Here is a 24,809-nt window from a genome sequence, read left to right as displayed (position 1 = left end):
ATGCATTGATTGTGACCTTGGGCAAGACACTTCACGCAACCGTATAGGAGTGATGTCTGTAGTGGCTCTTAGGAGAGGATTGCACTTCTCCTCGGTCCTAATGGCAGTGCGCTAACATTGCTCCATTACCAGGCCGTATGTCTACTAGTTATATGGAATCCTATAGAGACCGTATACCTGCCAAAAACAACTTAAAAGCCGGGATTCAAAGAACATTATGGTCTCTAAAAATAGATTTTCCTCCTGCAACAACACTGAAGGGTATATATGATTTTATTTTTACCATGCTGGTGTTTGCGCTATAGATTTTTTGTTCTTTAATTGACATGTCCTGGAGAACTGTGGGGGCTCGTTGCTGCTCCCATTGCAAGCTGCTGTCATTCCAAATTTCCGATAATCCAGGGCAGTCCATCCAGGTACCCTGCTGTCCAAATAAGGAAATATCTTTGATGTCTCCGACCGACAGGACCGCTAGTCAAACGACATCCATCGCAAACCGAGCTGTGACAATCTAGTCATGGGAGACGACCTTCTCCGTGGTCTCATTTTGTGGGGAAAAAAAAAAAAAACGTGTCAATTGCGCTGAGATTCCAGTTAATCAATTCCATAGTTTAGCGGTTTGGGAGGACAGCGAGCAGGCGGTCCAAGAGGAAAAATAAGAGTCAGACGGTCAGATGTTCTCCCCATGTCCGCGTAGGTTTCCTCCGGGTCCTCCGGTTTCCCCTACCACTAAAAACATGTACAATAGGCCAGGATGAATGAGAGTGTGTTTGAGAGTGCGCCCTGGGGGACAACGGATGGAAACTAGCTCATGGCTACAATCCGGCGTGGCATGTTTACATGCGTGAGACCCATGTATGTTCATTAACATGCACTGTCCCGACCAAATAAACCTAAAAGTATATATATGTAGTCTGAGCCACTAAACAAACTAACCGCTAACCTATAGATAAGGCATCTCGTCATAGAAGGGGGCGTGGCTTCGCCGAGAGGGAAAATAGAATCTTCAGAGAAACACAATTTTCCACTCTTTTTAATCATTTTCTGGTGGAATATGAACTTATTTACCACACATAAATAAAGTCAAGTTTAAATCGGGCCCATATGGATATTTTCTCACAGCAGATTGTTCAGTAGAGGTGAAAAAACGGCAGTTGTAGCTAGCGCTAGCTAATGTTAGCATTAGCCCCATGCTAACATGAAGCAGTTAGCATTCTCCTTTATTTATGTGTTTTAGACTCTCCATGTCTTTGTATCTTTATTTAGCAAACTATATTCATATTTCAGCGTTTGTTAAAGTAGTTTTTCAATAATTAAAGAAAGTTTTTCTCCGAATTGTTTTCCCCCTTAACTGTTTTCAAACATGACCATATATGGGCGATTCCAGAGATGCCGTCTTTATATGTGCAAACAGCCCGATATCAGAAAGTGTCTTTAATAAAAGCACAACAAATTCGCCTCACTGAGTTTTATTTTGTATGCTGACAAACTACAGCGATAGGCAACAATAATGAGCATGAACCACAGGCCTATAGTCTAGTTAGCTTAGCTTCGTTCGCTATACAGTATGTAAACATTTTGGCCCTGTCAGAAAGTGTTCCAGTTTTTGAACAAAAAGAAGGTTTGTAAAGCATACATTGGAAGGAACGTCAAGCGTTGTTGTTTGGGAGGCGAGGGCTAGCTTCATCGGGGTTTCCCTCTTTAGCTTTGCCACCAGCACTGCATTGTCCTTTTCGCCAGTAAGTTCAAAATAAAGTGACAAAGTGATCACGTTACTGATTTGAAAAAGAAACTAGATTACCTTCAAATGGAAAAAACAAACTCGCTACTCTGCAAATGTAATCTGAGTACTCTAACACGCTACGATATTGGACAATGGCCCGCGTGCGTCTATCATTGCAACATGTCTTTGGTTTAAAAAAGAAGCTATAGAAGTATCTTACTTCTATAGCTTACTTCTACCACCATACATTCACTCACACACATCATTCATCCTGGCCTATTGTACATGTTTTTAGTGGTAGGGGAAACCGGAGTACCTGGAGGAAACCGGAGTACCCGGAGGAAACCCCAGGGGAAACTGAAGCTACAATCGTAATTTACCACCACTGAGTATGGAGTGAACTTCCAATTGTCCCATGTAAAGCGCTTTGTATATGTCTGTGAAAGGCGCTATATAAACAAAGATCTTCTTCTTCTTCTTCTTCTTCTTCTTCTTCTTCTTCTTCTTCTTCTTCTTCTTCTTCTTCTTCTTCTTCTTCTTCTTCTTCTTCTTCTTCTTCTTCTTCTTCTTCTTCTTCTTCTTCTTCTTCTTCTTCTTCTTCTTCTTCTTCTACCACTATCGAGCGTGATTGAAGAGAGACTGAATTGGCTCTCTTTTAAGATGTGACAGACTTTGGCATTTCAATATCAACTACAGTATAACCTTGGGAGATGCTAAGTGGGCAAATATATCTCTATCAATCACTAATGAAAAACAGACTGATTAGCTTAATGCTAACCACTTGGCATAATAGACAGTCCAGATGATGAAGTGCTATTATGCTAAAGCCAAGTGTTTATGAAAGCGCTCACACGTGTCTCGCTGGGCAGTTTGTTAATGTCCCCGCTTCATTATGAGCAAATCTTGTCTAATAGCCACAATATAAACGTGATAATCTCTTAGCTCTGAAGAGTGGCATCTTGTAATTATTTCACAAAGCTGTAGCTAATGTTCCCACGTTAGCACATTCACTCGAAACTTGTGAATAATTTGGCCCGACAAACATTTAACAGCCAAGAGGTGCGAAAGATGTGCTCAGAATTCGGTTCAGAGTGTGACTTTTCTGACAAAGCAAAAATAGAGCTCGGTTTCCCCACAAAAGTGAGAGCAGAAACGGGAGAAGTCGAGATGGCAATGAACTTACAAACTATACAATCTTACAGTATAATAAGCACAATGATAATGCTCAAATTGAACTGAGAAGTACGATATATGAGAGATGGGGAAAAAAATTGCAATGCCAGAGATGTTTATTTACTTTGCGCTTTATCTATTGTTCACAAACGGCGACAAGCGCTGACATTAACCTGGATGTGTTCTGACACCATTGTGCATTTAGCAAAAGTGTTGTTTGCTGCTGAAAGATGTTGAATCAGTTGCGTCCTTGTAGCTTTTGCCTCCGTGTTTGCTGTGTTGTGTCTGAGGCTGAGCTCTGGGTCATAGACTGAAAGACAAACGCTGATTCTGAGAGCTTTGGTGATTCTGTGGCGAAAACAGGCTTGTGTTTACTCCAACTAATTAACTATAACTAAGCTTTATAAAGAAAGCTTCCCAAAACTGATTAGAAACGTCCTCTACCAGGTAAACTGCAATTTGTAGTCGAAAATGTTTGTGTTTTCTGGACTATAAGTCGCACTATTTTCATAGTTTGGCTGGGGGTGCGACTTATACTCAGGTACGACTTATACATCAAAATATAAAATTTCACATGTTTGTTGTTTTCATACAGACAGCTGCTAGAGGGCGCTCTATGCTTGTGTACCAGAATCTGCTACTCCTGCACCACTGAAAATTGAAAAAACAGTAATCGAGCAGCAGAGAAAAAGTGTGGAGTGAGTGAGAAACTTGTGAGGGACTGGTGAAAAGTGGAGGTTACTCTTACTGCAATGAAGAAAAACAAAAACAACAAATCCTGGGCTAAAAGCTAGATGGCCAGAGCTAGAGGAACGAGTTCACAAATGGGTGTTTGAACAACGGTACAGTTGTGCCTCCAGGACCAGGGAGTTTCCAAAAGGCTGGAGTGACTTAAGCGACAGTGGCACAGATGGTAGAGTGGGTCGTCTCATGATCGGAAGGTCGGTAACTGTCGTGTCCTTGGGCAAGACACTTCACCCAATGCCTCTGGGTGAGTGGTTGGTGGTGGTCGGTGGGACCGTTGGCGCAGATGTGAGCAGCCTCTCTTCTGTGAGTCTACCCCAGGGGAAACTGTGGCTACGAATGTAGTTTAACATGGAGTGAATGAACCCCCTCCCTTTCATGTGTGAAGCGCTGTGGGTGTGACTTGTGTCATATGAAAAGCGTTATACAAATAAGATTCCTTTCACTTACACTCTGGAGCGACTAATAGTCCGGAAAATATGGTAGTTTGACAAGTGAAGTAATAGTAATGGCATGAAAAAAAAAACTGCTGACTTGTCGACATCAACAATAGCCTTGAGTCTCAGCCCTGATGTTCCCCTGTGTCGCTCGAGTGGCCTCACCTTGCACTGGCAGAGGGTGCACTCGGTGCCGTGCTTGATCCAGGAGGAGCCGCTGAAGCGCTGGATGTTGTGCTCGTCGGTGCAGGTTTTGGTGATGTCATTCCGGATGGTGTCGGCCTGGCACGGGTCGGTCACGCAGCGGGGGCAGCACTCGCCCTCCGGGACAACGGTGAACTCACAGTCCACCGGGGGGCAGGGCAGAGGCCAGCAGTCCACCTGCCCCTGCTGCACACAGAGGAGGGAGAGGAGAGAGGGCGAGGTCAGCATTTTTACTCAAACAAGAGAGACGCAGACAAATGAGGGAGCTGTACAGTAGACTGTGAGAACAAGTTTATTACATATGTGCTGAAGGCTAGGTAGAGAAATGGTCACAGGAGGCATAAACAGTTAAGGAAATACTCTTTTTGTAATCAGATCCCTTTTTGATTTCAGTATGCATGCCGCTTTACTGGTCAAATAATATATTTTGTTCAAAGACAGGGATGACTTGTCTTTGAACAAAACTGGCTAAAGTGTAGCTTCATGAGAGCTGCGATTGTGCCGAGGTGAGTTTTTTAGGTAATGAGGCTTTAATCTATTCACCGTGGCATTTCCCCCTCACGCACCCCCCCCCCCCCCCCCCCTCATGCAAATGCAGAGGCTTTTCTCCTGACGCGGTGCATTCACTTGCTGCAGGGAACGTCGGCGCCAACAAGAAAAAGTTGTTAAGGTTCAGAAAAAATTGAGATGAGCCGAGCATTCCTCCGCGGCGGTCAGCACTTTTCACTGCGGAGGTAAACGCTGCTTCCAGGTTCCTCCTAATTGACTTGTTCTAGTCACTTTCTCTTATTGTTGCCTCTGGATTAATCGCACAGCTGAGTTTGGGCAAAGAGCGGCTTATTGGATTTTTCCTGCTGCCATTTTCTATTGAGAAAGCAGGGCAGAATGTATAGGGGGAGAGTGAACTTTGTGTACAAGTATTATCTCGGAAAATGGTGGGTTTGTAAAGGCATATGGAATAAACCAGGGCTAAACCAGGACTTCCCCTACCGCTAAAAACATGCCCTCCTACAGCAGGTGACTCTGACCATTAGTCTGGCTGTAGATCTGGAGACGGGTTAAAGACAAATTTCCCTGAAAGCAATCGTCTTGCAGGCTTGTGCGGTGAAATCCCATAAAATAATGATATATCGAACAGTAATCTGGAGATAATTATATTGCGATTCAGTGCCGTTCAGTGTAATGCAGCAACAGCAATATAAATGTCCTCTCAGAGCAAGCGGATATGTTTAGCTACCTCTTACAGCGCTATAAAGCTGCCAAAGGGAGGCTAAATGAATCACAGTAACATCAAAATTGTACACTGTAGGCCAGGGGTATAACAAGGTTGCTTGGTGGAGGCCCGATTTTCTTCATTATCCGCTTGTAGACCACAGAAAAGAATCACTTTCTACAAATGCCAGTGTTGTACATCATATACGGCCTACATGGGTGTTCTGCTAAGAAATTTGAAAGAAATTGGCAGAATTTTTCCACATTTCTAGAGTACTTTAACAGGCATTTGATCTCTGATCTGTGTAATAACATTCCTTAAAATCATCGAGGGCCAGAGGTGCTATGACGGAGGGCCGGCTTTGGCCCCTGGGCCTGACTTTGCCTACCTCTCGTTTCCCTATTCAATAATGACTTATACAAAATGAAGAAATATTTGCCTTGTAACTATGGAAACATCTTATAACTGATAACATGTCCATGGTTAGGCCTTTAAAGCAGTACTAAGTCACTCGTGCCCCTAGAGACCATAAGCGCCACTGCAGGTGTCATAGCAAGTTGCGATTTTTAAACTTAAATAATAAACTTAATAATCAACCGTAATTAATTGTATGTGAGAGTAAATACTACACAGACAGAAAAGGTGAAATATTTTTTTTCACTCAAACTAGGCTGTAAATGCTGTTTAAAGTGTCGCTAGCCCCCACTTAGCTTTGCCCGTTAGCCTGTTAGCTTCTTCTTCATGATTCCATTAGTGTGTATTGCTGGCTCCGATCCGATGGCAGTCAAGTTGCAAGTGTGGTTTTCTGACCAGAGACACCAGTGGGAGATAAAGGACCCTGCAATCATCCCATTAACACTTGTATTACCCCCAGAGGGACTACGGAAAGGATTTATTAAGGTAAACAAGTGACTTAGTATTGCTTTAAGGTGGAAAAAAGGCTTCAAAGAAAAATTCAAATTACAACAAGGAACTTCCGGAGCCTGCCCCCATTTTCTTTCCTCTGGGTGCTCCGGTGTCCCCTTGCACATGCACAATAGGTTCATCCTCCGGCAGGTGGCTCCGACCATTAGACAAATTGCACAACCATAACCAATCCAACTTGCTGGTTTGTCGGGTGACTACATAAAATCCAATACAAGGCTGATATGTCGAACATCTGGTTACATTGCAATTCAGTGCCTTTCAGTTTAATGCAGAAGAAGCAGATATAGGTTTAGTTTTCGCTGACAACACAATAAAGGGAGGCTACATGCATCGTAGTAGACTCTAAATTATCGTCCAATTACAATATGTATTTTCTGTCTTATCACACACCCCTATAGCTCTAACGTTCGTATCTTTTACTCCAGTCTGACCCACTATATACCCTCACGCGCTCGCCATCTTTTACGGCCCTCTCAAACCAACGCTGAAAGATGAGCTGCTTCATGAGGGCAAACTGTGTAGGATTTTTACGCACGGCCATATCCCACGAGAGTCCCAGCGGGCGCATTTAATATCACTGAAAACGTCCTGGCTCAGCGTATTCCAGCGGCCGCGTAGTAAATTAGAGCGGCGGGCCAATAAAGGGGGAGGACCCGGTGCAGTACGGCGCCGATGCCCCCAGCTAGCATCATTCGGTCGCCCCGCTCCGAGTAAACATTTAAAGAGGAAAATCCCCCCCTGAGCGGAGCTTGTTTGGGGCGATTGCCGGAGGGTTAGCCTTGGCGTAGCCTCAGGTAAACTGTCCCACGCTGTGATGCGGGATAGTGGTGGATTTGAGCGTGGAGATAGGGGGGCGATGATTACACAGTCAAGATGGAGGGAGAAGAAAACGAAAATCGGGCAGGTTAAATTGTTTTGTTGTGAGGAATACTGAAAAAACAATGACGTCTCTGCCTTTTCTCTGCCGTTTCCATGTAATTACCATAAATGCCATGCCCTCGTACCTCTTTCCCTGCTCCTACAGTGCTTTAAAAGGTGCTACAAGACAGACCGCCAACTCCGCAACAGCTTTCCACACAATTCCATCGATAAAAACAGGTTATTTCACCAAGGCTCTTCAGATTCTCACTTTCCCGATCAAACCAGTTCATACAATTTTCGCTTCATTCCTTTCATTGCATTTCTTCTCCCCCCCCCCCCTGACACAAACAGCGCGACCTCCGCACTTAATCAAACCTGCTCTTTCATCCCACGGCGGCTCCATTTTCCAGTTCCGTCGCGATTCCCGATCTCCAAACCTCCGTGAGATTAAGACTAGTGACATTTATCTTTTGCCGGCGCGCACCCTCCTGAAATAATCAGACTTTTTTTTTTTTCATGTGCCGCGACCTCACCGTAGAAACCAGACAACCTCGGGCCAACGGAATCAACGCCGCCTCTGAACTGCAGCGGAGAATCGACGCGCGCGCTGTAATGTAAAAGCAAGGTTCTTGATTTAAAATGATTGCTAACAGAGAATTCACTTATTGGTAGCGATCTTTTTTTCCACTTTTAGTCACTGCACCTCCTGTGTCTACTTCGTCAAGGACAAACGGGCACAAAACAAGCTAGTGCTGCTTCAGTATTATTGGCTGCTGGACATTTGGACATTACATGTTCTTATTATCTATCACACTGTTCCCCCTTTGTAATCACATCAGCATATTTTGTGAATCCCTGTGAGACGCTATTGTAATATCAGGCTTTGCAAAAACAAACTGAGTTGAACTTAAGAGCAAAATAGGAAATAAAACGGGTCTAAACCAGACCTTAAATTACAGACCAACTCCAGATTTTACCATCAGTGTGCCCCGGATTATTTGCCAAATAGAACAGATTTCACACTGTTTTAAAGTGTCTTTGTTACATCTTTAAAGTGACTATATATAAAATTAAGTATTTTCCTCCCCCTACATGTTTCAACAATGTCCTAATGTGTAGAATGAGCCCAGACATATTCACCACAACTGCCTCTATAATCCTGCACTGTCACTCAAAAAGGTGTCGTCATGCACGAGCTTAATATAGAAGGTTACTACATATATGACCTGAGGTGGCAGTAAGATAAGATAAGATAAGATAAGATAAACCTTTATTGATCTCACAAAGGAGAAATTCACTTGTTACAGTCGGCGTTCAAGAAGATCATTAGTAGTGAGTATTAGATGGCTAACTTACATCTACCCCCTTTCAAGACCTGATTGGATATATTTTTTATTGTTGGTTGACCCAGTGCAGCACTCCTGATTACTTATTCCTTGATCGTTTATAACACATGTGTCAAACACAAGGCCCGCGGGCCAGATCCGGCCCACAAGATGCATAGCTGTCAAGTGTCCCGTTTTGGCCAGGAAACTACCATATTTTATCTCTCTTTCCCACCGTCCTCCCATATGAGTATCCCCGACACTTCCGCAAACGGAAAGAATTTCACATGTGTCCAGCAGAGGGCAATGACATCATAAGAGATCAGGATATAAACAACTCATTATGGTCAAAAGGTCAGTCTGCACTAGGGCAGCTCTGTGGATACAAAAGTGTGAAGTGAATGAATAATGACTACAATGTAGCACTTTGAGAAACTTTTTTCATGATTATTCATTCAGCTACAGTCCTGTTGGGCCTTTATTTTAAAATCACAGCTCATTATTATTATTAATTTAATAGAACATGTTTCTCAATAGTGTTTTCCTGTTCATGTTTTATGTGGCCCACAGCCCGCCGTGGGAGCTGAATTTCGGCTCATGACCCAAAATGAGTTCGACATCCCTGATTTACAACACCAAAGCGTATCAGGTCTAACCAGAACATAACCACGACTAAACCAAGTCTGAATAAAAAATGTATTATTAACAATACACATACTGCAAAAGACAAAAGCTCCTGTTAAAGGGATAGCTATAAACAAGGAATGAAGCAAGACTCAACTTGGACTAAATGCAGGAAGGACCAGGACTACAGAACTCGGGGCTAAAACTGGACAAACTCAGGGCAAGGTCTGAGATTTACAAGGTCCCATGACTAAACCATGACTAAATCAGGTCTAAATCAATCTATGGGATGACACACAAACGCAGCTCACATACTGTAGAAGAATCTTGCTTTGTATTGATTTCTTGGGCTGCTGAGGATACACATATTGGTCGTATTTGTCCATCTGCCTTCTGTCTGTGCCTGCGAGCCCCCGCTGAGCCAGGACAGCCGCAGTTTGCTAAGTGCAGAGGTATTCAAGCTTCATTTCACGTCAATGTCACGCTCCTCTGGCCACTGCGGCCCCTCTCTCTCTTTTGCCCTTTCAAAAGCCACTCTCTGTGGACACACAACACATGGCGCCGGCGGTCTTGCCTTTTCAGCGGCTAACTTCATTCAGGTGTATTATATTTAATGTGAGTCCACATGGGCACAGGAAAATGCATAGTCCTTTCCTATACTAGATTTGGTTTGTGTTAACGCCATGTCTAGATGAGTTTTGTCTCAGAATCTCATTTTTTTCCTATACCAGCCTGAAACACTTGAGCACTAGGCTAATCCTCCACACTTGAGCTATAAGCTTGGTTCATAGTCAGGAGTTGACCCTCCTCCCCTTGCTTTTAAAATAAACCACCGGCGAACCACTCGTCAAGTGATTTAACAGCTGGCAGCAAGTCAAAACTAATGCTTTTTAATCATGTTTTCATACCCAAATGACATATGTTCTAATATTTAAAGAAAACGCAAAATAAATATCTGTAACCAATTTTGGAACTTAATTTAGTTATACATCCAATATGGATTAATTAAAGTAAACTGGACACAATTGCAATTCATTTCATGACTTTTTATGTGTTTTAAAGGATGCTTAAAGGATTTTTTTTTACAAAGGGCCTCATTTCCTAGTTATCCAGAGTGTTGTTGATTTCTGGAGATATATACATATTTTAGGTTCATGCTTATTTGAAGAGTTTAGTGGTGCTAGGCTAGTGCTAGGCGAGTGCATGCCTATGGTAACTAGCAGCCTGCATTAAAAACAGTGCGCCTGAGGCAAATCACTTAGAACGCCAGACTACTGATACCAATGTCTGTGTTGACTGAATATTTTATTTTAAATATAACCATTTTGCATTTAAAAGAACTTATATTTGAGCAGCATTAGCTTTCTAGTTGTAAGCTATCCTGCGGCTGGCATTACTACACCTGGAATTCACAAGGGCTTTCTACAAATCAGATATGGCAACGTTTGGAGGACTACCCGGTGGTTTTTGAAGAGGTTTTTAATGCAGGCTACTAGTTACCATAGACATGTGCTAGCCTAGCACTAGCCTAGCACCACTAAACTCTTCAAATATAAGGACTGCAGGAATTAAAAATAAAAAAAATCTCCAGATATCAACAACACTCTGGATAACTAGGAAATGAGGCCTTATGTAAATAATCCTGAAATATCCCTTTAATGCCCTTGGGAAACCCTGTAGTGAGGTTCTGACAGATGTTTTTGCCTGTTGGTGCTCTGTAAAAGAGGCCTTGTTTCAGAGTTATGCTAAAGGTAAAGTGCTTCATGGTTATGTAAGGATGTAGGAAGAGATGTAAGAGAACATTTGAGGAGCTCTGTATATGGTGGCGTCTTGAGGAAGATTCAAATATTGCTCGAACAGCTGGTGCTTCAAAACACAACCCCATAGATGCTTTTGCTGCAAGAACAACAAACCAGATACTGTGGGTAATCTATGGCAACAACTCGATTTGAGGTCAATCCAATGAGTAACTCGCTCGCTAATGGTCGGGGTGAACTCTGCCCAAGGCTCACAGTTTCTAGTATAAGCTTCGGCCATCGGCAAAAACAATAACAAAGATTGACAGATACAGATGTGTTGGGAACTCTGACCTGGAGCCCTAGAATTAAATGCTTTTAAATGGTCATGGCTTGAGTGGTTCATGTAACTTAATTCTGCACAAGCAAATTCAATTTCATGTTAAGAGCAAGCTTTCAAGCAGCGACCATGATCCTAAAGCGGGACAGCTACATAACATGGGCCGTCACATGAACGATGCACTTTATCAATTTAAAACAATGTGCTGCCACTCGCCGAATCATTGCACTGAATAAAGGAACACTGGTAGGACAGTGTTCGAGAGATTTAAGTTTCCATTACTCAATCTCAATTCTGTTAATAGATATTGTATTATTGGTTAGCAACTGCAGGCAATAAATAGTTACTCAAGGATCTGCTGAGGAGGATCCAAAGAGAATTAATGAGATTATGGAGGGGAGGGCAGAACACTTTTACAACCACTTTAGACCCATTAGCCTTGGGATTTCTGTAGAATAACTTATAGGTGACTCAGGAAAAAGCCTAAGTCAAAATGGCCAATAAGTCTTTGGAGCGTCAACATCTGAGAACAAACGGCAGCCACTATCAACGATCAACAGTGCAGAGCGTGTGTCGAGGAGAACTGCTGTCTTCGTATTGTGACTATCTGCTGTGACATCCTGTTTCCAATGGGTTTGTGCTGCTTGAGTCGACACACACACAGGCGTCCACAGTGAGCCCCGGTCTCAGCGTGTGAAGCCGAACAAAACCGTTTCCAGTCGTCTGTGCCAACCCTGCCACTTTTTCCCCCTCGCAACGGCGATTTATCAAGATCTGCCACAACAGCCGGCGTCCCAAACGCAACAATTCCTGACCTTTTTAGGACAGCACTACAAAAGAAGAACAAATGGGTGACATATTATATGAATTCAATACAACCGCGTGAAGGAGATTTACTGCTGTTGGTGCTACTGCTTTGATCAATCATGACAAGCGCTGTAAATACTAGGTGGCAGAAGCGTGCTGGTCATACAAGCAGGACAAACAGTGGTTGCCCGGTTAAATCTCAGAAAAAACATTGTCCTTTTTTACCCTTTAGTGGGCATCAAGGGAACATTTTTGGCAGCAGTCTATAGGAGCAATATTTTGAGGGTTGGGCAAATGTGCTGTGAGGACCAACACATGTTCAGGCCTCGTCATACAGTCATATTTACATGTACCAACAAAGATTGATATCGTCCAGGGTGGTAAAGAAACAGACATTAAATCAATTCAACTGCTTCCATTTCTGCGTTTCGAGAATCATTTTCTTCTTCAAGTTTTGCCTGGTGACTGTCAAGGACTGTAGAATTAATAGACAACTCTTCCTCACTGCTCCCCGTTCACCATGATTTCGAGGGGGAATTCATGGCAGATTTACAGACTCCTCCTCCCCAGCTCTGATGGAGCATGTTCCTAAAAAGGGCAAAAGAGCGGGATCTTCACAGTAGACTTGGCCCCATAGACTGTATATTTAAATGAACAGCTTCTCCTCACTCCTCCCCGTTTACCATAATGACTACGGTCGTGGGGGAAGTCATGGCGGATTTACAGACTCCCCCTCCCCAGCTCTGACCATTGATCTATTATCTGACGAAGCATGTTCCTAAAAAGGGCATAAGGGCGGGATCTTCACTGTAAACTCGGCCCTTGCGTGACGTGTAGCTCGCGCTGCTCCAATGCTAACAGTCCGACCCTCATTATGTACGAGATTTCTAAAATTCTTCTTACGAAAACCAGCCTGGTTTCTTTAATTGTGACTAACCCAGCATTATATCAGGAGGAATATCTAGCCTAGTCTAGTGTTTACAAAATAGAAACCAGGTGTTAAAGTTGTTTTTAACGTGTCTAAACTCCAATGCTTTTCAATGGGGCACTAGCGCCGATATGGAGGTACTACAGCAATGGCGGCCTCTAGTGTCGTGGGCATAAAGCAGAGCAGCCAGCGGCCATTGCTTAGCCCTCGTGTGGAGTTTGGTTGTAGCTGCGCCTGCGCCATTAGCTCTAATGCTAACGGACGATCAATCACGGTCACCTGCCTGTTGCCCTCATTAATTATGCAAGATTTCTAAAACGTACCTTATGAAAACAAGCCTGGTTTCTTTGATTGTAGCTAACCCAGCGTAATCACAGGAGGAATATCTAGCAGAAGAAAGCTTAGTAAAATGAGAAACCAGGCTTTAAAGTTGTTTTTAACGTGTCTAGAGTGCAATGCTTTCTAATGGGAGACTAGTGGCTATATGGTGGTACTGCAGCAATGGTGTTGCAGTCAAAAAACAGAGCAACCAGCGGCCCTTGGTGACTGTGCGCTTGGAGTATGTCACACTCAATCTACCATCTGATGGGACTTTACACATCTTTGGCCCGTTGAAGAAGAGAAAAAAAATGTATTAAGGAAGGTTTGTCAGGGTACGTGCCGTGGGTGAAGCCGAGAGAAGCGCAGAACACGAAGCAGGTCTTACACTGATGAATCTGAGATGCTGGTGTTGTGGGAAATTTTCTCCAGTTCTACCCAGTGCTTGATTTGTAAATTAGTATTTTCAGAAACACTTTTGAAAAAACAAAACTATTGCCGGAACACTCTCATTTAACACCATTATATGAGATCAAATCGTTGCCAGATCCTCCTAAATATTTCCCGGATCCTTTACCCAGAAAAAACAAAAAATTTGGGGAATGCAACAAAAAAGTGATGAAAAAGCAATAAAAACAATTACCAAAAAGTGAATAAGTGACATAAACACGGCGGCAATGCGAGGAAAAATCATAGATCAGCTTTGTAAGTCTTAGCTTTCAAATGAGGCATTACACTGGCCATAAAGTTACATAAAGTCTGTCCACAAGAGGTCAGTGTTCAAACAGAATGAAACAGCTCTGAGACTTCGAAGAGTATGACACTTTTTTGCTAGGAAAGCCTCAAAGTGTTACAAGGCTTCACTCGTCTATCACTCTCAAGCCCTGCTAAGACACTCATTAAAAGTACAAACTACTCATGTTTGATTCAAGGTTTACAATATTTTTTTTTACATCATTTACAAAACACCAGAATACAAGAAATAGGTGTTTTGTTTTGTATTTTAGCTCCAAACCCCTCGCCCCTGCTGGCCTCCAGTAAAAACCCACCGCACACCACTGTTAGATTATCCCAAAGAACTATGTCCCATTAACTCCTGCTGTCATCACAACTTCTCCTGTTCATTCCCACATATTACACCCTTTTCTTATAATACTTTTAATACAAGTCTGAAGATTTTTCATTAAATTCTGCCGTAAATAGCGTTGAAGATGTTCTGCGGAGCTGAGACGTGCGTCATTGACAGACGGAGTGACAGCAGCGGCATGTGCAGAGAGTGGGCCGGGGCGCAGACGTGGGACTGTCGCTAAAACACCAGAAAGATCTGAGTTGCTGTATTGGAATTGAATGTAATGAGGAATTTTCTAAGTCGACAATCTTGTGTAAAGTGTTTGCCAAATCCTGTGCTTGTACTTGACGACTTTTACTGGGAGATACATTCACAATACGGCGTCCATCTTGTAATCACAAAGGCTTTGGGGATTGGCAGTAGTATTGACCTTCTTGTCCCAGAGAGAGACAGAGTAAAAACGATACTACTATCACTACTCCTGCCACATAGAGTCAGCTTTATCTGCGGGGCTCCAGTAGCACCTGGCTGTTGTTCTAGCAGCAGGTGCGTGTGTAAACCTAAAGGTTGACATGACAGGAGGCAGAAAACAGCGCGCCGTATGTCTGTGCAAAGAAGCACGTCTCCGCGGCTCTGATAGTTCGTCTGTAGAGAATCAGCGCAGCGTGTAAAGGACACTCAAACATCTGTGAGCACTCCTCAATCTACACAACACGCGAGAACCTGCAGCCTTTTCAAACAGTGAAGCAATATCCCGCCTCTCCTTATTATAAAACACCACTGCTGTTTGTATAGCCCAGGTCCTTCAAATGAATGCAATGTCTACATCATTATGCAAATTGTATTTTTGTGTCAAAAAGGTTAAAAAAAAAAAAAAAATGTATGAAACTCATGGATGTGTTGTGTCTTGGGGGGTCTTTGAATCACTGACATTAATCTCAAAGACCTGGGATGATTAGTTTTCAGGTTAAGCCCAGTTAAGGGAAAAACTACTGAAAAAGGATGTTCCACTTTATTAAGCAGATCATCATTTTCAAGCAATATGGAAAAGAAAAAGGATCTCTCTGCTGATGAAAAGCATGACATAGTTGAATGCCTTGGACTAGGAATGAAAACCTTCGATATTTCATGAAAGATTAAGTTTAATCATCATACTGATAAGAGATTTGTGGATGATTCAGAGCACACTCCGTTTTGTGCAGATAAAGGCACAATAAGGACGGTTTCTGCCAGACAAACACATCAGATTAAGAGAACAGATGCTACAAAGCAGCATACAGGCATTTGAAGCTGCTGGTGCCTCTGGAGTCTGCCGAACATCAAGGTGTAGGTGTAGAGGCTGCAGTTGTGCATAAACCTTCTATCCGGGCCTCCCCTAAACGGTTCATTGAAGCTGATGAACAGAAATGGCTGCAGTGGCTCAGAAATGCATGAGGACTCATTTTCAAGCAGTCTTGTTCACTGATGAGGCCGTGTAGCCCTGGATGGTCAAATCAATGGAGTAGTGGATGGGTGATGAATGGCCACAATGTCCCAACAAGGCTGTGACGTCAGTAAGGAGGGGGCAGAGTCATGTTTTGGGCCAGAATCATGGTGAGAGAGCTGGTCGGCCCCTTTAGGCCCTTTTAGGCTTTAGGTTTCTGACCATTGTCTTCTATGCTGCAAAAAGAAGAGCCGTGCTTTCCCTAACAAAATCATCTTCATGCATGACAACGCACCATGTCCTGCTGTAAAGAATACCTCTGCATCACTGACAGCTATGGGCATATAAGGAGAGAAACTCATGATGTGGACATTTGAGTTGACAATTTAGAAAATCTTAGAAAAATGTCATTTGCATAATAATTTGGAACGCAGTGTATAGATTGGCAGTAGTAGTTGTGCAAATGCTTGTGTAATAGCTGTAGTAAAAGTAATAGAAGTAGCGCCACACATTTCATCCATCTAATTGAAAGGGACAGAACATATTGGGCAATACAAAGTACTTTTAAATGTGTTGAAGGTCAAACAAAACTTTTAAAGAGCTTCTCGAAATTTCATAAATTTTTCCCTCTCGAAAATGTACTTTTTTTTGTTATAAACAGCCGCACACGCACATTCTCCTGTCTATAACCTTGGACTTATCCTTCAGATAAAATGTGTAATTCCATCACTGCAGCGCATACGCTTTCAGTCCTTTACAATTGTGTTAAATCCTCTATTTCTCAGTTATGTGATGAAAACTGCAACCTTTCTATTCACAAAACTCCTCTCCTTGACTTTCCCATTGAGCGCGGGAACATTACAGGCGTGGGCACAGCGGCGAGGCGCATAAACCGCCGAAGAATAGATTGAAAAGGCAAAGACGTAAATTGCACGGAGTGAACTTGGGCATGTGTCACATTACCACTTAAAACAAGGTAATCAGAGCTACATGAAAGGCTTCAGTTGCAAACTTACTTTAGAGCGCAGTAATAAGATGATACGAGGAGTTATCTAAGGAGAAGGTAGCAGGTTTTCCCGAAGAACCCCTGAGCAATAACAGTATCTTTTGTACAAAGCAACATTTCAGTTTGGGCCACCAATGGGAAGGTATTTCTTTTCTTAAGATTAGCAAACATTTCATCAAACAGAACAAAGAGAATTGGACAAAAACGGGAAACTTTAGAGAGAGAGAGAAAACTACTTTTCCAATGACTATTTTTTAATGACAGCAAACCCAGCAAACTAAGGCATGTACAGTACTTTATCCCATTTACTGTGTGGTTCTAGTTAGCAAGTTGCCAACAGTTCTGTAGAGCAGTGGCTCGTGGAACAGTTTTCAGGGGGTCATTATGGGCCTTTCCCCAAGAGACATTTCCTTCAATATAAGAAGAAGTTAACCCCCACCTGAACCAAGCTGTTTTGTCCAGTTTGGCATTATCCAAATGTAAAAGCTTCTTGAAATGAAAAACAGACAAAAATGGAATAAAAAAAAATATATCTGTGAAAAAGGAACAAAAACATAATGAAAACACAACAGGAAAACTATGAAAACACACCAAAAAAAGAGCTAAAATTCTTTAAAGTTTTGCAGGCCTTAGCTTTCAAATGAGGCGTTATAATGGCCAAGAAGCTTTTTTAATCTGGGTAAAGCCAAACTGGAAAGAATGCACTTAGTTAAAGTGAGGGGTTAGAGGTTAAAATGAATGCAATGATCTTTATAGGCTCCTTCTATGCAGTAATCTGTGGGGAAATACTGTATATTACATTGTATGTAAAAAAAAATCCATAATAATGATAATGCATTGGTTTTATATAGCACTTTTCTGGGCACTCAAAGAGGTGGTACCAAACGGCTTGGCTTCTGAGATCTGATGGGCCACGGTTTGTCATCCTTGGATTATGGAGGGTCCTGACAACATAACAATTGAAAACCACTGTTATAGAGCCCGGCCTATGTTCATGTGAATATACTATAGTACATAAGAGAATTTCTTTATTGTGTTCTTTATTTATTCTCTTAATAAGAATAAATACATGTAGCTGATTCGTGAAGAAAGACAAGGCTTTTATACGAAGCTCAGCTTAAACAAAAACAAATGCTTCCCTCCAGTATCATCTTAATCCCCACCTTAACCGAGTGCATTTTGTCCATTTCGGCTTTAACCAAATCTGTAAGCTTTTTGACTTGAGCTTTCAACCTCTAGGCCAGAGAAACGCCACATTTGGAAGCTAAGACCTACAAAACCCCTCTTTTTTATCATGTTGTTGCCACGTTTTTGACACGTTTTTGAATCATTTTTGTCTTGCTTTGAATGGTTGCATTTTTGTCGCTTTTCTGTGACTTCTTTGTTTCTTTTTCATCACTTTTTAGTCGTGCTTTTGTCGCTTTTTTGTTGCTTTGCCGGCGCGTTTTTGTCTTTGTCTTTGACAAAGCTTTTAGATTTGGGTAATGCCAAGTGAGGTTAAGAGATTAACACACAAAATATTACATTTACTTGCGTCCAAACTCTAAAACTAGGTTCTGCTTATGCCACAGATATGGCTATAAACCTGACTATTATAAAGCGGCATGACGACTATTGAAATGAACCAAAACAGAGATTGCGACTTTGATTAATTGCCCAGATCTAATTCCATATTTCACATATATTCAACTGCATGTACAATATATTCTATTTTTGCATATTTTTCCTGGTTTGAGTAGCCCGAGGTACTGTAGGTGACTATCTGACTATCTTACCAGGCATTGGCACTGTTGGCAGTTGTCGACCCAGGTGTCTCCGCTGCTGTAGGTGAGCAGCCCGTTCTGGTGCAGACACTGGCTGCTGAGGCGGGGGTCGCACTCGGGACAGCAGAACAGGTCTGCGTTTGGGTTATCGCAGTCGCACACCATCCGCCGGCACATCACCTGGCCCGCCTGGAGAGGAGGGAGAGGAAATATAGAAATGCGTTATGGCAGTGTCTGACTCATGATCACATATGGAGAAAAGGATCCTCACAAGATAAGACTAGACTCCACAGTGGATACATTCATTTGTTACAGCACCTCTAAAAGGCAAAGTACAAAACAACTACAGCGACTACTATTGTACTAGCACTGCTGGTCCTGCTGTTACTCCTCCTACAAATATATATTACTTGTTTCTTCGCCTGACAGTATCATACATCACACTGGAGGAAAAAAAAAAAGAGCTTTGCCAAAGAAAGGCTGCACATTGCACAATGTATTGAAAAATATTGTTGTTGCGATGTTAGGTGCAGAAATGGGTAGTTTTTGAAGTAACTGTACTCTTGGGAGTAGTTGTCTCATACAGTACTTTTAATTCTACTTGAGTAAAACTAGAATGAAGCATCTGTTTCTTACGTGGACGAAAAAGAAAAGAAAAAAAAAACATATTCCACTTTGAGTCGACATTTAGTCAATTCATTTTCTTCAATGTTAGTCTAGTTTTAGTCGACTAAAAAAACATGTAAATTTAGTCGACTAAATTCAAGACAAATTGAGTCAACTGAACACTTTAAATATTTATTATGATCATATTTAATCAAGCTCCTCTGCTTTATGGAGCTTCTCCCACATGAACAAAGCTCAGAGCTGTTCCTTTGGCAGAGAATTGAAATGATATGATAATCATAATGCATCAGTTTTATGTATATATGCACTCAAAGACGCTTTACATTGCATTATTCATTCGCTCCATACTTGGTGGTGGTAAGCTACTATTGTAGCCACAGCTGCCCTGGGGTAGACTGACGGAATTAAGCGAGGCAACCAGCATGCACCATCGGCCCCTCCGACCACCACCAACCACTCATGCCCTACTTTCACCCAGGCTTAATGAAGTTCCTTCCTGCTTAGCTTCCAAGGTCTGAGGGGATCGGGCAGAGCAAAGGCGGTATGAGACTCTTTCACACTGACATTTTCAATGATTTTAGTCTTAGATTATTGTAGATTTAGTCTCATAATCAACTTTTGATTTAGTTTTAGTCCAATTTTAAGTGGTAAAAATATTACTCTGACTAAAATTATGACTATATATTTTAGTCGATGAAGAACATTAAAACTTTTAAATTGCTTCTCTGTGAAAGCTGCAGGGATGTGGAACTCCTTGCCATTAACTGTTCGAGACAGTAGCACTTTGCAACAGTTTAAATTCAGATTTGTGATCATTAGCACAAAACTGGTTAATCGGAGAGGTGCTATAAGTGCAAGAAGGTACAATAAAATAAAAAATATATAATTGTAATCAGTGTTTATTTTGACAACATATTAGTTTTAGTCTTAGTCTTTTGACGAAAATGTAATTCGATTTTAGTCTAGTTTTAGTCAAAAAAATATGTTCAATTTTAGTCTAGTTTTAGTCGACTAAAATTGCAAGTAAATTTAGTCGACTAAATTTAAGACAAATTTAGTCGACTTTGCATTGAAAATATTCATTATAATCATATTTAATCTTGTTCCTCTGCTTCATGGAGCTGCTCCACATGAACAAAGCTCAGAGCTGATCCTTTGGCAGTGAATCTACATGATCTGAGGCTCTTTGAGACGGTCAATAGAAGTTTGGATGATTTTAGTCTCTCCCTTTCATTTTTATTTAGTCTTATTTTAGTCGACTAAAATATCTGGACATTTTAGTCACGGTTTTAGTCTCATGAGAAACTTTTAATTTAGTTTTAGTCCAATTTTAGTCGTCAAAAATAACACTTTGACTAAAATTAAGACTAAATATTTTAGTCGACGAAATTAACACTGATTGTAATTGCAAGTGTAAATACTGTAAATATTGCATCTGAATGTTTGTTGATGTGATCCTTTTGCCAGTGCTTTATATGTATTTTATATTGTGAATGGACTCATTGGCCACTGTAAAAAACCTGCTGTCACTTTGCCTCTGCCCAGGGACTACAGATGCAGATCCCTGTAATAAATAAATAAATAAAAACAGTCGACATAGAAAATGCTATTCCCGCAGTGAGTAATCAAAGAATGGATTTGGATGAGAACCTAACCCTATTCAACCCCAAATTCTGCTGACTTTAGTAACATCTCCATGGAGACGAGATGGAGGCGGACCCACTCCCGGTAAAATTACAGTCATGTTGGAGAGCTGAGCCGCTCACAGCAAAAGTTTGTTTGTACATTGAACTTTTCATTGGAGCTGTATTAACAATTGAACTAATAACTACAGTATACATTTCCGATTTCTTCCTAATGCTGCTCAACTCCTGTTCACAGCCATATTTTTTGCATATTGGGAACCACATGTTTGTCCCTGTATTTGAACGCACTAGCCTCCGAGTAAACATGCATACATAGACAAGGCCTCGTGTTTTACAGCGTCATCAAACATGTATGTGGCATAAATATTACAGCGAACCCTATGGAGCCCGTCAGCGCTCACTGTTTTGAAGCAGTATTTCATGGTTCATCACAAGCGTGGAAAAATGAGACGCGTTTTATGAATACTGATGTGCCTCTGCCATGGTTTTTCCCAGTTCCTGTGTGTCATTTGGAGAAGTCGCTCGGTGTCCTGCCAGTGATTTAAAATGCCGCCTCTACTTCATAGAGGAGTGTGCTATGTCTAAACCGACTTCATTACCGTTCTGTAAGATTAACTGTGTCATACAAAAACATAAATATAGAAATATGGAAATGTGGACAGGAGCAGCAACAGTGTACAATGTCTCTATGAATATATATTTGAGGAGTACGCAGAAAGCAGACGTCTGTGCTGAAGGAACACAATGTAAAAGTTTACCTTAAAATACCCGCGGAATGTGCGTTTGGGTTTGTGAAAAAGCAATTTGCACCTTCAGCGGAAAATAAAGCAAGTTCAGTGCTTTCTTTGTGATTATACAGACAAGTTGTACTGCAAAATGACAAGGATCGGATAACGGGTGAGGGCTGTATCCCGCAAAGATAAACCCATATGTTTTTCAGATGCTTTTTAGGTGTAGAGGAAACTGCTTTGGAGCGAGAGTGCACCAGCCAACTGCAAACTATATCATTAACCTCCTAACCCCCACCCGAACTGACGACATTTTCTCCAGTTTGGCATTACACAACAAAAAAGTGACAAAAGAGTGACAGGGGCAACAAAAACATGACGAAAACACGACAGAAACGCTTTAAAAATGTGACCAAAACCTGGTGGCAACGTGACAAGAAAGTTAGGATCAGTTTTGTAGGTCTTAGCTTTCAAATAAGGCGTTATTACTCTGGCCCATAGGCGGTAAACTCCAGTCAAGAAGCTTTTAGATTTGTGTAAAAAAAAAAAAGAGTGGTGCGCACTGAATGGGTGCTGCTGCCGGATGCTCTCTCATCGAATGCAATTTCTCCATCTGTGAGATCAATAAAGTATCATCTTATCTTATCTTATCTTAAAGCCCAACTGGAGAAAATGTGCTTGGTTAAGCAGTACTAAGTAACTCTTGCCCCTAGAGGCCATAAGCGCCACTGCAGGGGTCGTAGCATGTTACGATTTTTTACTCATTAATTGTCCGTGAGCGTAAATACTACGCTGACAGAAAAGACAAAGGGAGAGAGGGATATTGTACATCCAATTACACAATGGAGATTTTTTTTTTCACTCAAACTTGGCTGTAAATACTGTTTAAGTGGCGCTAGCCCGCAGTTAACTTTGCCCGTTAGCCTGTTAGCTTCTTCTTCATGATTGAATTAGTGTGTATTGGTGGCTTCAACTCAGTGGCAGGGAAGATGCAATTGTGGTTTTCTGGCCAGAGACACCAGGGGGGAGATGAAAGACCCTCCCAATCATTCCATTAACACTTGTATTACCCCCACAAGGACAACAGAATGGATTTATTAAGGTAAACAAATTACTTAGTACTGCTTTAAATAACTTTTGTCATAAAGCCATCTCATTCACACTGTCTCTGTGATATGGATCAATATCAGTCTCGATGACTACGGCATGCTAGGTCAGTGGTTCCCAAAGTGGAGGTCGGGACCCCTCAGGGGGTCGCGAGGCCTTGGGTGGGGGTCCCCAGATGATTTCAAGATGAAACAAACAGAAAAATGCTACTGTTTTTAGTACATTTTTAAGTGTAAAACAGCATATAATGTGTGAAATCCAATCAATTACACATATACATACAGTATTATCTTGATTTTCAAATGTGTTTCTGCCCTAAAGTAGCATAAGAGGCAATAACTTGATACAATAGGGGCCTAGAGTTGTTTACAGGAAAAAAGAACCATGGTGCTCGTTCATCGGGAGAGCTGGGACATTTCTGGTGAACCATGGCACATTTGAGCAGCCAGAAGAAAAAAGAATAAAGGCCAACACACACCAAGATGCGTTGATGCAGGGCAAAAAAGCCAAATCCATTATTTTCTATGAGACAGTGCACACCGACAACCGCGATGACGCTGGACCCCACCCCACGAGTCAAATCCACTGAATTCAGACACGCCGTTGCAGAGGGACCACACATTGGTTCTCGTACTTCTGCAGTGACACCGATAAGTCTCTGGGCTGTGACGAACAAAGAGACCTTTGTAAACTTTGTTGGGAGATAAAGTCACACAAATGTTTTTTCCTGTAAAGCTACCAAATACTAAAACAACTCCCACAGACCACTTTTCTTTTAATGTCTGGAATTAAAAAGAAAGAGAAAAAGGCCAAATGGGGCTGAAAAATATGGGGCAGGTTAAGAAAAAAGAAAGCACTGACTGAAGCATCTTTTCCACTTTCATAAATCTCTGGGCGTCCTTTTCCTCAGCAGCTCTGCACCCATCCACTGCCCCTCGTCTGCCCCAAACCATCTCAATCCGGAGTCTCCAAAACAACAAACACATGAAAGCATTAAAGGACTCCTCTCCCGTCTGTCCGTCTCCACCTGGGCCCACTTTTCAACCGTTTGACCTTGCCGTCCTCTTGTCACTTCTCCATTTCCAGCCGCGTCTGTCTGCCTCCAAAACAATAACATGTTTACAGCCGCGCCGCGTGATATAATTGTGACAGGCAGCTCCTCGATCTCTCAAATCAATTAATACGAGCCATTTAATTATGAAGCCGTTTGAGCCGCGGTCCTTTGTAATCAAATGAGTAACTCTCTGTTTGATCGCTCGCCGGCGACGCTAATCCAGCCATAATCGCCCTTCACAACAGACAGGCGCCGTGTATTATGACTGATATATGTGCGGAAATAGCAGGTCGTGACCGCAATAGAAGCAGAGGAGATACCTGTTTATTTTAATGGGATGAGCTCTGAGATCCCTGATGACGTCTTTGTACTTTGTGTTTGCATTTGTACTAATTTATGACGGAAGTATTCATATACAGCGCTGACATGCAAAGACATTGTAAATCTGTATCCACATGAATGGATGTGGCTGCTTCCACCATGATAAGAAGTATCCGAATAGGGCTGTCAGTTAGGATGGAGGTAGGGAAAGGAGCCTCAATGCTTCCTATTATACTGTACCTCCTTTAGCATAGGGCCCTCTGGTGGTTCCTTACTGGCCATTAGGAGCTACATGCTATCACATAAGCCCGCAAACGCAGCTGAAGCACTAGTTCCCAACTACACTTCTAACAGTTGACCTTATCATGTGACAAAGGGATAGGATCAGGACATAGGAAGCAACCCGCCGCTGCGTTTCATCTGTCAGGCCTGTGTGTGGCGCTGTGATGCTACCATAGATCACTGAAAAAGGCTGTAGATAGCGCATTCGCAGTTAACTTTTTAGAAGGCAAATAGTAACAGCGCTGTGAAAATGAAATTGAAACACTTACTACTTAACAATGATTAAGTGAAGTATGAAAAGTAGGCATTAACTGTAGTAGTTAAAGGGGCTAGATGCAAGTTGGTCATTTTGTACTCACTACTGCCACCTCAGGTCTTACGCGTAACTGCAGCTTCTATATTAAGCTCATGCATGACGGCACT

At 42.0% G+C, this 24,809-nt stretch overlaps 1 protein-coding gene across 1 annotated transcript in view; it reads right to left on the bottom strand.

Moving 5' to 3' along the window:
* nell2a (neural EGFL like 2a) overlaps positions 1–24,809 on the bottom strand; it is a 222,823-nt gene that overhangs the window by 5,628 nt on the left and 192,386 nt on the right. The window contains exons 17-18 of the mRNA XM_079568360.1: positions 18,634–18,810; positions 4,243–4,467 (exon numbers count right to left, since the gene is read on the bottom strand). Of these exons, the coding sequence (XP_079424486.1) occupies positions 4,243–4,467; positions 18,634–18,810 (402 nt within the window). The remainder of the gene's footprint in view (positions 1–4,242; positions 4,468–18,633; positions 18,811–24,809) is intronic.

The sequence above is a fragment of the Gobius niger genome (genome assembly GCF_951799975.1).
Source record: "Gobius niger genome assembly, chromosome: 12".
In the NCBI taxonomy this organism is placed as follows: domain Eukaryota; kingdom Metazoa; phylum Chordata; class Actinopteri; order Gobiiformes; family Gobiidae; genus Gobius; species Gobius niger.
This window is presented reverse-complemented; position numbering and strand designations above follow the sequence as displayed.